The sequence below is a fragment of the Neomonachus schauinslandi genome, chromosome 4 (assembly GCF_002201575.2).
Source record: "Neomonachus schauinslandi chromosome 4, ASM220157v2, whole genome shotgun sequence".
NCBI classification, from domain to species: Eukaryota; Metazoa; Chordata; class Mammalia; order Carnivora; family Phocidae; genus Neomonachus; species Neomonachus schauinslandi.
This window is the reverse complement of record NC_058406.1, coordinates 37,296,272-37,310,014: the sequence shown is the minus strand read 5'-3', so window position 1 is coordinate 37,310,014 and position 13,743 is coordinate 37,296,272. Positions and strand designations below refer to the sequence as shown.

The 13,743-nt window shown below is 35.1% G+C and overlaps 1 protein-coding gene across 1 annotated transcript in view; it reads left to right on the top strand.

Moving 5' to 3' along the window:
- The window catches only part of SPATA6 (spermatogenesis associated 6), a 145,468-nt gene that overhangs the window by 7,905 nt on the left and 123,820 nt on the right, over positions 1 to 13,743 (top strand). Inside the window, exons 2-3 of the mRNA XM_044913852.1 lie at positions 11,309 to 11,446; positions 12,687 to 12,735. Of these exons, the coding sequence (XP_044769787.1) occupies positions 11,309 to 11,446; positions 12,687 to 12,735 (187 nt within the window). The remainder of the gene's footprint in view (positions 1 to 11,308; positions 11,447 to 12,686; positions 12,736 to 13,743) is intronic.

Here is a 13,743-nt window from a genome sequence, read left to right as displayed (position 1 = left end):
TGTGGTTTTGATTTGCGTTTCTCTGATGATCAGTGATGTTGACCACCTTTTCATGTACCTGTTAGCCGTCTGTATGCCTTTCCTGGAAAACTGCCTATTCAGTTCTTTTGTATCCATTCTACTGTTGATGGACATTTGCACTTTTTCCAGCTTGGGGATATTACAAATTGTAGTCCTATGGATATTCTTTTTTTTTTAATAAGATTTTATTTATTTATTTGGCAGAGAGTGAGAGCACAAGCAGGGGGAGCAGCAGCAGAGGGAGAGAGAAAAGCAGGCTCCCCGCTGAGCAGGGAGCCCGACATGGGGCTCGATCCCAGGACTCTGGGATCATGACCTGAGCCGAAGGCAGACTCTTAACCCACTGAGCCACCCAGGCGCCCTCCTATGAATATATTCTTGTATGTCTTTTCGCACATTTTGAATTCAGCACATTGCTGAAATCTCACATTAGTTCTAGTCATTATTTGGATTTTCTATGTGGAAAATTATGTTGTTTACAGATAAAGATGGTTTGACTTTTCCTGTACAATGTTTTTTTGTTGTTGTTTCTTTTCTTTCCTTTATTGTATATCCTTGAGTAGAATCTCTGATATAAACATTAGGAATAATAGTAGATATACTTGTCTCTTTATTTTTAATTTAAGTTGTGCTTCTGAGGTTTCACCAGTAAGTATTAGATTGAACCTTATGAATTTGCTGACAATGGATTATTTTTTGGCTTAAAAAAAGAAAAGCTATGGCGATTTCATATAGTTCAACCTAATGTAATATTGGCTCTAGGATTTTCATTTATTGAATTAAGAAAGTTCCCTTCTATTCCTCATTTTGGAAACATCCTGAGCATTGAATTATTTGGAACGCTTTTTGAGATTGTTATGTAGTATTGTTCCCATAGTCTATAAAAGGACACATTTTGTGATGTTGCACTCTTTATATTCCTATGGTAAATTCTTTTTGTTAGGATGTATTATTTTTCCTATATTTGGATTGGCTGATTTTTTATTTAGGATCTTTCATTTGGGTTCATAGATGAGATTTTGCTGTATGAGTCAAATACTTGTTTCATTTAGATTTTGTTTTTTTAATTCTTTTTTTTTTTTTTTAAGAGTTTATTTAATTGTCAGAGAGAGAGAGAGAAAGAGAGCATGCAAGCAGGGGGAGTGGCAGGCAGAGGGAGAAGCAGGCTCACCACCAAGCAAGGAGCTGGGCGCAGGAATGGTGATCGTGACCTGAACCAAAGGCAGACACTTAACCGACTGACCCACCCAGGCATCCCTCGGTTTTTTATTCTTAAAAAAATTATTTTAAAATATTTTAGACACAAAAAATTATAAAGATCAACATAATGAACACCCATGTGCTTACCTACCAGCTTAAGAAGTAAAACATTATGGATGAAGGTGAAGCCTCCTGTATATCTCTCTAATAGAATCCCTCTCCCTTCTTCCCTTTGGCTACTCACTATTCTGAATTTTGTTTTATCATTCCACTGCATTTCTCAATATTTTTCTCATATTAATGTCTGTCTTTAGGGCACTTGATTTGCTTCCAAGTGATGCTTAACTGGCATCCCAAAAGGATTGGTAATATTGTTTTTAAATTATTTGGTTCTAAATATTTTTATCATTTTTATTGTGATTTCTACTTTAGCTTATGAGCTTTTTAGGATTTAGTTTCATTTTCAAGATGCATAGGATATATATATATATATGTGTGTATATACTCCCCCGTCCCCTACCATACTCACCTACACATATACATACATACTATCTTTTATTGTGGTATTTTAATTTAATTGCATTGAACGACGTCTGCATGATATTGACTATTTCTGTTGAGATTTCTTTTGTGTCCTAATACTTATCCAATTATTGTGAATGTTCTCTATTTACTTGAAAATAATATATAATTTCATTTGTTGGATGTAGGTCTCTACGGCCATTATCAGATCAAGTTTATTTTCTGCGAAATATCTTCAATTCCATATTAATTTTTTTTATCTGCCTGATCTACCAGGTTGTAATGGAGATATTTTAAAATCTTCACTATGGGGGCGCCTAGGTGGCTCAGTCATTAAGCGTCTGCCTTCAGCTCAGGTCATGATCCCAGCGTCCTGGGATCGAGCCCCGCATCGGGCTCCCTGCTCAGCGGGAGGCCTGCTTCTCCCTCTCCTATTCCCCCTGCTTGTGTTCCCTCTCTCGCTGTGTCTCTCTCTGTCAGATAAATAAATAAAATCTTAAAAAAATATATATATATAAAAAAAATAAAATCTTCACTATGTTTATGTATTTCACTTTATTCTTGATGTATTCTAGTGCACTATGATTTGTAGAACTGTGGATTCATTTCTACTTACTCTGTTTTGTACTGGGTGTGTACTTTCCATTTGAGAATTTGTGGGTTTCTTAAGTTCCAGGTAAATTCTTAGCTATTATATCTTTGAATTTTATTTTTTTCTCCTGTTTTCTCTGACACTACTATTAGACATATATTAGAACTTTTATCTATTCTCCATGTTTCTTAAGTGCTTTTTTTGGTATAATTTTTATTTTTACATTTTGTTCTAGGGAATTCTTCAGGATTATATTCTTATTAAATTATTAAGTTAAATTTTAAAAAATCTCTTGTATGGAGGGGAGCCTGGGTGGCTCAGTAGATTAAGCGTCCAACTCTTAATTTCAGCTCAGGTCATGATCTCAGGGTCATGAGATCAAGCCCCTCATAGGGCTCTGCACTGAGTGAGGAACCTGCTTGAGATTCCTTCTCTCCCTCTCTCTCTGCCCCTCCCCTTGCTCATAGGTGTCCACATGCTCGCTCGCTCTCAAAAAAAAGCCCTAGGGGCACCTAGGTGGCTCAGTTGGAAGCGTCTGCCTTCAGCCCAGGTCATGATCCCAGGGTGCTGGGATCGAGCCCCACATTGGACTCCCTGCTCAATGTGGAGCCTGCTTCTCCCTCTCCCTCTGTTCCTCCCCCGTCCACTCTCTCTCCTGCTCCCTCTCTCAAATAAATAAACTCTTAAAAAAAAAAACTCCTATATTGAGATTTTTAACTTCATTGACTACATATTCCAGGATTCTCATATAATTTATCTTTATATTTATTAATTTATTAATGTTTTGTTTTTATTTTTTTAAATTTTTTTGTTTAAGTAATCTTTACCCCCAATGTAGGGCTTGAACTCACCACCCCAAGATCTAGAGTTGCATGCTCTACTGACTGAGACAGCCAGCTGCCCCCTAGTCTGTCTTTCTAAACATCTGCTGAATATTTTCTTTTTTTTTTTTTTTTAAAGATTTTATTTATTTATTTGACAGTGAGAATGAGAGAGCATGAGAGGGGGAGGGTCAGAGGGAGAAGCAGACTCCCCGCCGAGCAGGGAGCCCGATGCGGGACTCGATCCCGGGACTCCAGGATCATGACCTGAGCCGAAGGCAGTCGCTTAACCAACTGAGCCACCCAGGCGCCCCTGCTGAATATTTTCTTTCTCTGTTTTAATTTTATAGTTTTTGGTTTTTTATGGAAATCCCCCCCTGCTGAATATTTTCTTTCTCTGTTTTAATTTTATAGTTTTTGGTTTTTTATGGAATTCCCCCCCCTGCTTAGATGAAAGATCCTAACTACTTATTTTAAAATTGTTTTCAGATTGTACAAATTACTTTAATTTTCATTTGAAGTGAATTTATCTCTGGATTGTCAGTTCCGTTGGTTTTCTTAGCTCTTGGGATTGCACTGAAATTATAGATCAGTTTTGGGAGAATTGATATCTTACTTAACAGTATTGAGTCTTTCAGTCCATGAACCTGGTATATTTTTACATCTATCTGGACCTTCAGTTTCTTTCAGAAGTGTTTATTTTCAGTAGACATGCCTCCCACATATTTTGTTAAATTTATATGTAAGTACTGCATACTTCAGGTTTTAATGCTATTGTAAATGGTATTTAAAAAATTTCATTTTATAAGTGTTATTGCTGGTATAGAGAAATAACATTGATTTTTGCCTATTGAATTTATATCCTGTGACATCAGATTCTTTCCTTATTTCTAGTAGCATATTTGTAGAGTGTAGACTACAATTAGGTTGTCTACAGATATTCAGTTTTACTTCTTTTCAGTCTGTATACCTTTTATTTCTTTTATTTTTCAAATTTCTTTTTCTTGCCCTTTTTCACTGGCCAGGACCTATATAGTACATTGTTGAATACAAGTGTTGAGCATGGACATACTGACCTCTTTGCTGATATTGGGGAAGCATCCAGTCTTTCAACATTATATATGACATCAAATTCAGGCTCTTTCATAGATATTGTTTATCAGTTGAGGAAATTTCCTTCAGTCCTCAGTTTGCTAGAGCTTTTATCATGAGCTTACATGTGTCAAATGCCTTTTCTTCAGAAAAAGAATTGAAAGGAATTTCTACGATTTAATGCTGTAATACACCTTTTATAAGTGATTTAATTATATCTCACATATTTTTATGTACTGTCTTTTCATTTTCATGCAGTTCAAAGTATTTTTTAATTTGTCTTGTAATTTCTTCTCTGACTCATATGAATGATTTAGGAATACAGTGTTTAATTTCCAAATATTTAGATTTTTTTCAGATATTTTCCTGTTATTTATTTCTAGTTTAATGGGGTTAGAGAATATAGTCTGCATGATTTCAGTCCTTTTATGTTTGTTGAGACTTGTATGGCTCACAGTATCATCTTTCTTGATAAATGTTTTCATATGCACTTGGGGAAAAATGTGTATCCTTCTTTTGTTGAATGGAGTATTACATAAATGTCAATTAGGTCAAATTACTTGAATGTTGTTGTTTACATTTTCTATACTTTTAATGATCTTTTGATTGCTTATTTTATCAGTTACTAAGAGGAAAGTATTGAAATTCAGTTATATACTGTAATTTTTTGCTTCATTTGATACTATCTTATTGGTTACACATTTAGTTTTCTTATATCTTCTTGATAAATCAAATTTTTAATCAATATGAAATGTTTCACTTTAACTTTGGTATTTTTTCTCTTTCTGAAGTCTACTCTATATCATATTAAGATAGTCACCTAGCTTTCTTATGATTAATGAATGTATGATATACCTTTTTCTATCATTTTGCTTTTATCCTGAATCTTTAATTTTTAAAAAAATTAAGATATAATTCACATATATAAAATATACCCATTTAAAGTGTACAATTCAGTGAATTTTAATATATTCACAAAGTTGTAAAACAATCACCACTAATTCCAGAGCATTTTCATCACCCTATAAAGAAATCCCATACCTGTTAGCTGCCATTCCTCATTCTCCCTCTTCCCCAAGACCCTGCCTACCACTAATTGGATTTCTAGGTCTATGGCTTTGCCTATTCTAGACATTTATATTAATGGAATCATACAATATGTGGCCTTTTGTGTCTGGCTTCTTTCACTTAGCATGTTTGTAAGGTTCATTCATGTAGCATCTGTCAGTACTTTATTCTTTTGTATGGTCAGATAATATTCCATTGTATGGATATACCACATTTTGCTAATCCATTCTTCAGTTGATGGACATTTGGATTGTATCTATTTTTAGGCTATTATGAATAATGCTGCTATACTCTTGGGTTGCTTTATGTTTTTAGCCCTCTTGGGTATATACCTAGGAATTGCTGAATCTTATGATAACTATCTGTTTTTTTTGATGAACTGCCAAACTGTTTTCCACAGTGACTGTGCCGTTAATACATTTCCATCAGCAAAGGATGAGGGTTCCAATTTTTTGGCATGCTCCTCAACACTTGTTTTTGTCCATCTTTTTAATTATAGGCATCCTAGTGGATGTAAAGAGATATCTCATTATGATTTGATTTATATTTCCCTTATGACTAGTGATATTGAACATTTTTCATGAGTTTATTGGTCATTTGTTTATCTTCTTTGGAGAGATAGCTATCTTTTTTTGCTTCATGGGTTTTGGAGCTCTGTTAAGTGCATCTATGTTTTCTGGAAATATATGTCATATGTGTTTTTAATTATTGTGTCATTATAAAATGTCCTTCTTTGTTTCTAGTACCAACTTTTGTTTTAATGTCTATTTTGTCTGATATTAGTATAACCATTGCAGCTTTCTTTTGGTTACTGCTTGCATAGTTAATTTTTTCCATTCTTTTACTATCAACTCTTTTGTGTCTTTGAATCTAAAGTGTGTCTCTTATAGACAACATATAGTTGGATTATAGTCTATCCATTTTATGAAGTTCTACCTTTGCTTGGAGTATTTGGTCAGTTTATGTTTAATGTAATCACATATAAGGTAGGATTTGCCTCTTTCATTTTGCTATTTGTTTTCTGCATATCATGTCTTTTTGTTTTTCAGTTTCTGTATTAGTGCCTTTTGTGTTAACTGTTTTCTAGTGTACCATTTTAATTCCTTTGTTTCTATTACTATATTTTATAGTTATTTTTTTAGTGATGGTTGTTCTGGGGTTCACAATTAACATCTTAGTTTATAACAATCTAGTATGTATTAATACCAATTTAATTTGAATAGCACACAAAACTTCTGCTTCTATTTAGTTCCATTCCCTCTCTTCTTAATGATTTTATTGTCATACAAACTACATCTTTATACAGATAAGCCTCATCAACACAGTTTCATAATTGCTGCTTTATGTAATTTTATTTGAAATAAGGATGGAGAAATAAGAGAAAAAAATTTATACTGTCATTATATTTGTCTATGCAGTTTCCTTCCTGGTGCTTTTTTTTTTTCCCACATGAATGTGAATTGTTGTCTAGTGTCCTTGCATTTCAACTGAAGGATTCTCTTTAGTATATCTTGTAGGGAAGTTGTGCTAATGACAAATTGTCTGTTTTTGTTCATCCAAGAATATCTTAATTTTCCTTCCTTTTTGAAGGGAAATTTTTGTCAAAATTGAATTCTTATTTGAAAGAACTGAAGTGCAATATGCAAATATTCTGAAATTCCTTCAGCACTTTGAATAAGTCATCTCACTTCCTTGTAGCTTCACGTTTCTGATGCAAAACCAGCTGTTAATCTTATTGAGGATTTTTGGTACCTGCTGAATCACTTCTCTTGTGTTGCATTAAAGATTCTCTCTTCAGCTTTGTCTTTTGAAGGTTTGATTATGATGTATGTGGTTTGGTATTCTTTGAGCTTCTTGGATGTGTAGATTGCTTTTCTTTAAATTATGGAAGTTTTTGTCCATTATTTCTTTGAATATTCTTTCTGGCCATTTCTCCTCTTATTCTGGGGCTCCTATTATATCTATGTTGTTGTGCTCAATGGTTTCCCACAGATCTCTGAGATTCTGTTCATTTTTCTTTATTTTTTCTTTCTGTTCCTTAGACTGAATAATCTCAATTGACATATTTTCAGTTTCACTTATTCTTTCTTCTGCTAGCTTCTCTAGTGAATTTTTCATTTCTTTCATGTACTTTTCAACTCTAGAATTTCTGTTTGGTTCTTTTAAAAAACAATTTCTGTTCATCTGTTGCTATTCCCTCCTTGATGAGACATTATTGCCATGTTGCCATACTTTACTTTAGATATTTAGACAAGGTTTCCTTTAGTTCTTTGTACATATTTATAATAGGTGGTTTAAAGTCTCTGTTTAGTAAGGCCAACTTCTGGGCTTCCTCAAAGACAGTGCTATTGACTGCATTTTCCCCTGTGTATGGGTCATACTCTTGTTTCTTTGTATGTAATATTTTTTTTGTTGAAAATTGAACATTTTAAATAATATAATATGAAACTCTGTAAACCCCTATTTCTCATGGTTTATTGTTTGCTCTTTTTGTTGTTTGCTGTTGTTCTTTGTTTGTTTAGTTACTTTCCTGAGTTAAAGTCTGTGTTATTTGTCATGTGTGGCCATCAAAGTCTCTGCTTGGTTAGCTTCATGGCTTGCTGATGACTGGATTTATATATCCTTAGATGTCTTGAACCAATAAGTCTCCCAGTTTTTGCTGAAGATCTCTGTGGCTTGTTGGGGCATGTTTTCTATGCCCTGTAGGCAGTTTACAACTCTGTTTTAGCCTTCACTTCCAACTATCCCAAACCTCAAGGTCAGCTGGAGGTGAGAGATTAGGGTTTCATCAAGTCATTTCTGGGCACGTGCACAGCCCTGAACATGTGCATGATCCTCTAAATTGCCAAGAATATATTATAGCTTCTCAAAGACAGCATCCCCCAACCCCCACACACCCATATACATGATTTTCCAGCTTTGCCTTTTAAGTATTTTGATCAGGTTATGGTTTGCCTCAATTGTGATCACTGCCTCAGGCATCTGTGGTGGTAAACAATTGCTACTGATTGTTTTTGACAATTGGCTTGGGGAGAAAGGCTGTTTGTATGAGTGAACTGCAATTCAGGTCAAATAAAGAGAATCCCTGTGAATGAAGGTTTTCAGGGTACTGTCAGATCAAATAATGACAGTACCCTGGGGATGAGGCTTTTGGGTAGCATTAAACCTGTTCTCCAGTGTCTGTGGGACTGCTGGTTTTCATGGCTACTATAATTCTAAGGATTTTGGTTTTCAAGGCTGCAGAAGACCTGAGTAGAGGAGATTGGGAGTAGAATACATTAACACACCATAATATCACTGTTTTAACCAAAATTCAGCTGTTTTTCTCCAATAAATACTCTTCAGATTGTTGCAGATCTCTGGTTAATTTCTAGAGCTGTAAAAAGTTGATTTTGGCAGTTGTTGGTAGTGTTCTCTTTTGCTTTTATAGAGGGGCTGATTTTTGGAGGTATTTGGTCTACTATTCTGAACATACTTTTTCTACGTGTCTTTATCTTGAAAGTGATTTTTTTGCAGACAGCAAAAAAGTGTTTTGCTTTTTTATCCAATCTGAACAATTTCTGCCATTTAATTAGAATGCTTAGAATATTTGCATTCATGTAATTATCCATATGGTTGTTTTAAGTCAACTGCTTTGCTTTTTATTTTCTATTTGTTCCATCTGATTTTCTTTACCCACCCTCCTTTCCTGCTTTCTTTTTGGAAAGCTGGTGGGTGTTCTTTTAAAGCATGGCAGAATTTGTAGAATTGTGGATGAGAAAAACTCAGGCCTTCTTGCATATATTACACATTGGAAGGAGAGTCAGTAGTTTCTAGTAGGACAATTAGAGCAGCTGCACTACTCAATAGAAATAGAATATGAGCGACAAATTTGAACCGAGGATGTAATTTTAAATTTTTTACCAGCTACATTAAAAAAAAGTTTAAGTAGATAAATTAATTTTAATAATAATTTTATTTAAATCAATATATTCATGGGGCGCCTGGGTGGCTCAGTCGTTAAGCGTCTGCCTTCGGCTCAGGTCGTGGTCCCGGGGTCCTAGGATCAGGCCCCACATCGGGCTCCCTGCTCCACGGGAAGCCTGCTTCTCCCTCTCCCACTCCCCCTGCTTGGGTTCCCTCTCTCGCTGTGTCTCTCTCTGTCAAATAAATAAAATCTTTAAAAAAATCAATCAATATATTCAAAGTGTTAGTTATTAATGAGGTATTTTATGCTGATTTTGTAATAAGTCTTCAAAATCTTTTTGAACAAGTTGTCAAAATCTTCAGAATCTTGTATTTTACACTCATTGTCCATCTCAGTTTTAGACTAGCCACAACTATAAGCATAAGTGGCTTGCAGCTACCACATTGGATAACACGGAGTTAGAGGGATTCTAACAGGTTTGATTTTAATGAGGCAGGGTAGGAAATGAGGGTGATGGACAGCATGAGATTTGCTGAGGACCTTGATTTTAATAGATTTTAATAATCAGTGGGGAATGTATTAGGACAGAAGTGGAAAACAGAATAAGAGGGAGATGGAGTCAAAATATCTGGCACAGAAAATAATCTTAACTGCTATGTACAAAGAGACATGAAGTCTTATTTATTCAATGTAGTTATTTGTGTTGAGATGACAAATGATAATGATTTTCAGTCTAACAATAACTGTAGCTAATATTGGTTGAATGCTCTGTTAGGCACTTTTCTAAGCACTTTTGAATGTATTGTATTGATTCATTTACTATGTCATTTTAAATAAGTAAATCACTTATACTTTCTTGGGGCTCTGTTTTATCATATATAAATAATCTGAAGCTGTACTTGATAATCTCTAAGCTTCTTCTAAATACCAAAAGTCTGTTTTTGGATATATTGATGAGGAAAATAAAGGTTCTGTTCTCAGAATTATAATTACAATATAAGGGAATTATTATTAAAAGAGGTGGGATGTACCCACTTAATTAAAATGCATGGAGACAATAATTGGGCCTTAAGAGAACTACAAAATGTTATGAGAATCTAAAATGTATTTACTTGAATATAGTAAATTCATAGTAAATCTTTGAGTTAGATGGAATTGAATAATGATAGCTGGTGAGTCAAGAGGTTTTGTGTAGGAGATGCAGCTGATTGATGTAAGCCTTGGGAAGTGATGAGTGTAAATCAGGAGGAGATGGAATGGAGTGGTAAGGAGTAGTCATCCAGATAATGGAAGAATGTAATGTGTGTGTTCAGAGGACAATAAAAATATACTTTGACTGTATTATTGGGGAGGCATTGAGTAATATTACTATGTGGGTAGGTTGGATTCAAATCTTAGAGAGCCTTTAATATCTCTTTAAGTGTATGGTTGATCACTGACTAAATGAAATATGGCAGGGACTGGGGAGACTGCGATGTAGTTTTTAGAAACCCTACATTTTGTGCCTATATTTTCTGTCAATCTTGAGGCTAATTAAGTGCAGTTTCATATTTTAAAAAAATTTCACTGGGCTAGAAACTTATAATTCACTAGCTTTGAAACTTTGTCATGATTGCTTTTGATGAGGGTGTGTACAGGCTGCTATTTAGGGTGATGTAGGTCAGATTTGTGTTTTTTATCGCTATTTTTTTGTGTCCTCTAGGATAGTGCTTTGTTTCTGCTGAGTCTTAATCCTTTGTGATTAAATGATGCTGAATAAGTTTATGTCAGCATTCAGCATAAAGTGGGTGCCTAAGGCTGACTGTTTAAAACTGTTAGTGTCTGTCCCAAGAGCCGGTACACAGAGCTTCAAATGTGGCACAAATAACCAAATGGAGAATCATAGATTTCTCAGGGGGATGGAAGTTATAAAGGCATTTCATTGAACTCTGTAAACATTAGAATTTCTCTCTCCTTTTTTTATTTGTGTGTGTTTTTAATAGCTTAGCAGACTGGTGTTTTTATGTAATGCCTTGTAAATTATTTTAGTGAGATAGTTCAGGGAATTCATAAAGCAGTTACATCTCTCTATCTAATTTCATTCAGGTAACTTGTCCAGGAGTGGTGCTGAAAGACAAGGAGGACATCTATCTTAGCATCTGTGTGTTTGGCCAATACAAAAAGACACAATGTGTCCCAGCCAATTTTCCACTGGTCTTCAATGCCAGAATGGTGTTTGAAAAGGTGAGTTCAAATATTAACAAATAATCATAGTACTTCCAAATTTTTAATAAAAGCCCAGAACACAAATTATGGTTGCTGACTTTATACTTTGGTTTCATTAAAAAGGAGATATGTAATTTAAACCCGGAAGCTTGAAAATAAATATGCATTCTGTTATGCATTGAATCAGTTGCCTCTTTTCATGATGGATCAGCTTATTTCTAAAATTATGTTAGTGGGCTTTATGTAAAATAGAGCATCTTGAGTATTAAATAATTTTTATAAAAAAAGAGAGAGAGGAGACATTAATGGGTAAAAACAGGTTTTATTTTTACTATGGCTATCTTATGATACTTATTTCTATGAGTTTCTTTTCTATTTTTCCCTGAAACTGCTGCTTTTGGTTATTCCCAATCATATTCCTCACTTTTTTATCTCCTTCTTTCCTTCTCTGCTTTCCTCCTTCCTTCCCTCTCCTCCCATTCCTTCCTTCTTTTCTTCCTTCCTTCCTTCCTTCCTTCCTTCCTCCCTCCCTCCCTCCCTCCCTCCCTCCCTTCCTTTCTTTTCCTTTTCTTTTGCAAGGAAGTACCCACGTCCTGCTCTGTTCCATGCACTGTTCTATAGGCACTGGGTAAACAAGACAAACAGCCTCCTCTCTTGGAGCTTTCACTGTAATAGGAGAAACAGGCAATAATCAAGTAAACAAGAATAATACAATTTTAGATGGTGATAAGTGTCATGAAAAAAATAAAGGGAGGGCAAGGGGACAGAGAGGGGCTGAGTGATTAGGGGGATTATCAAATTTAAAGGGTGGTCAGAGAAGGCAGTAACATTTAAGCTGAACCTGAATTATGAGATGGTTATCAGTTATTCGAAGGTCTAGGGGAAAAGCATTCTAAGCAGAGGAATAGCAAATATAAAGCCTTCTTGTTGGGAATAAGCTTGATGAGTTGGAGGAGCACCAAGAAGGCCAGTATGACCAAGGAAACAAGCAGGGCAGGAACTGGAGGTAAAGAGGAAGCAAAGGTGAAGTTGGAGAGGGCACGACAGCCGGCCATAAGGTATGTTTAATTGTCAAATCCTCCATAGTGATCATGGGAAGCAGAGACGAAGTGACAGTCTTCAGTAACGCCAGAAGTTTCTTTGGTTGGGAAAGGAATATTTGGGGAATGAGAGGGAAAACACAGACTGTTGTTTCCTGCATATGTTCCTTTCCCTTCCTCGTCTTCACCTTGCTTCCCTCTCTGTTCTCCCGCTCCAGGTGTTCCCTGAAGCAGTAGACCCTGGAGATGTGGTTGCACAGCTTGAATGTAAGTTTTTAACTTTTAATTCCTGATTCTAGGGCATTTTAGAATTATGCTTCTTAATCTTGGGTTAGGTAAAAGTTAAAAAGAGTCTACTAAGAATTTTAAAAATCTTGAGTTGAAACTTTTTAAACACTTTTTAGAAACATTTTTCAGAATATACCTAGAAATAATAAAATATACATGTGCTGTGGAGAGGCTAGGAGTTTTTCCTTTTTCTGTGTTAGGTCTGTGGAAATCAAAAAGACTTATTTGAACCTTATATTGATTTAGATGATATGAAATGTTTTTGATATAAAGATAGAGATTCACATTGGGTGGGGCTTTGCCCTGCAAACAAGCCTATGTCTTTAACCTCAGGGTATTACAAATTAATAGAGTAAATAATAGAAGATTGAAGTAATGGTAGCTTAAAATTATATATGACTTGCATTTTATATTGCATCTAATATGTTGGTAAATTATTTGAAGTGACATTTTCAAGGCTGTGAATAATAGTAAATTCCTCAAAGTACTAGGAATCAACTATAAAAAGATACAACTGTTTTTGAGAGCAGCAATGCAAAGGTATATATATACTAGGGAATAAGTTATTCAGGCTCTGGGTATGAAATGAAAAGCTCTGTTATTTATCCTTATAATTAGAGAGGGATCTGAGATCACCAGTTTGGTCTAATATATAACTGTGGTTCAAACACCAACAATATTGGGCATCATCAGTGTCACCTGTTCTTCCCCCCCTTCAGCCCCCCCCTGGGACTCCAGCATTGTAGAAACATGGAACCTGGCACCATGCTGGAATCTGGGCATAGGGAGAAATAGGGCCAGCTTACTGTCTTATCTTCATGAATCGTACAGTTTAATGATTCTTCTCCAGAGAACTCTTTATGGCCAGTGTCATTATCTTATTTTTAATAGTTGTTCTAGCACTTGCTATTCTATCTTTCACTGTGGTAGATTAGGTAGGTAGCAGTTTGGTGCCAGTAGGTAAATGCCTTTTTTTAAATAACATTA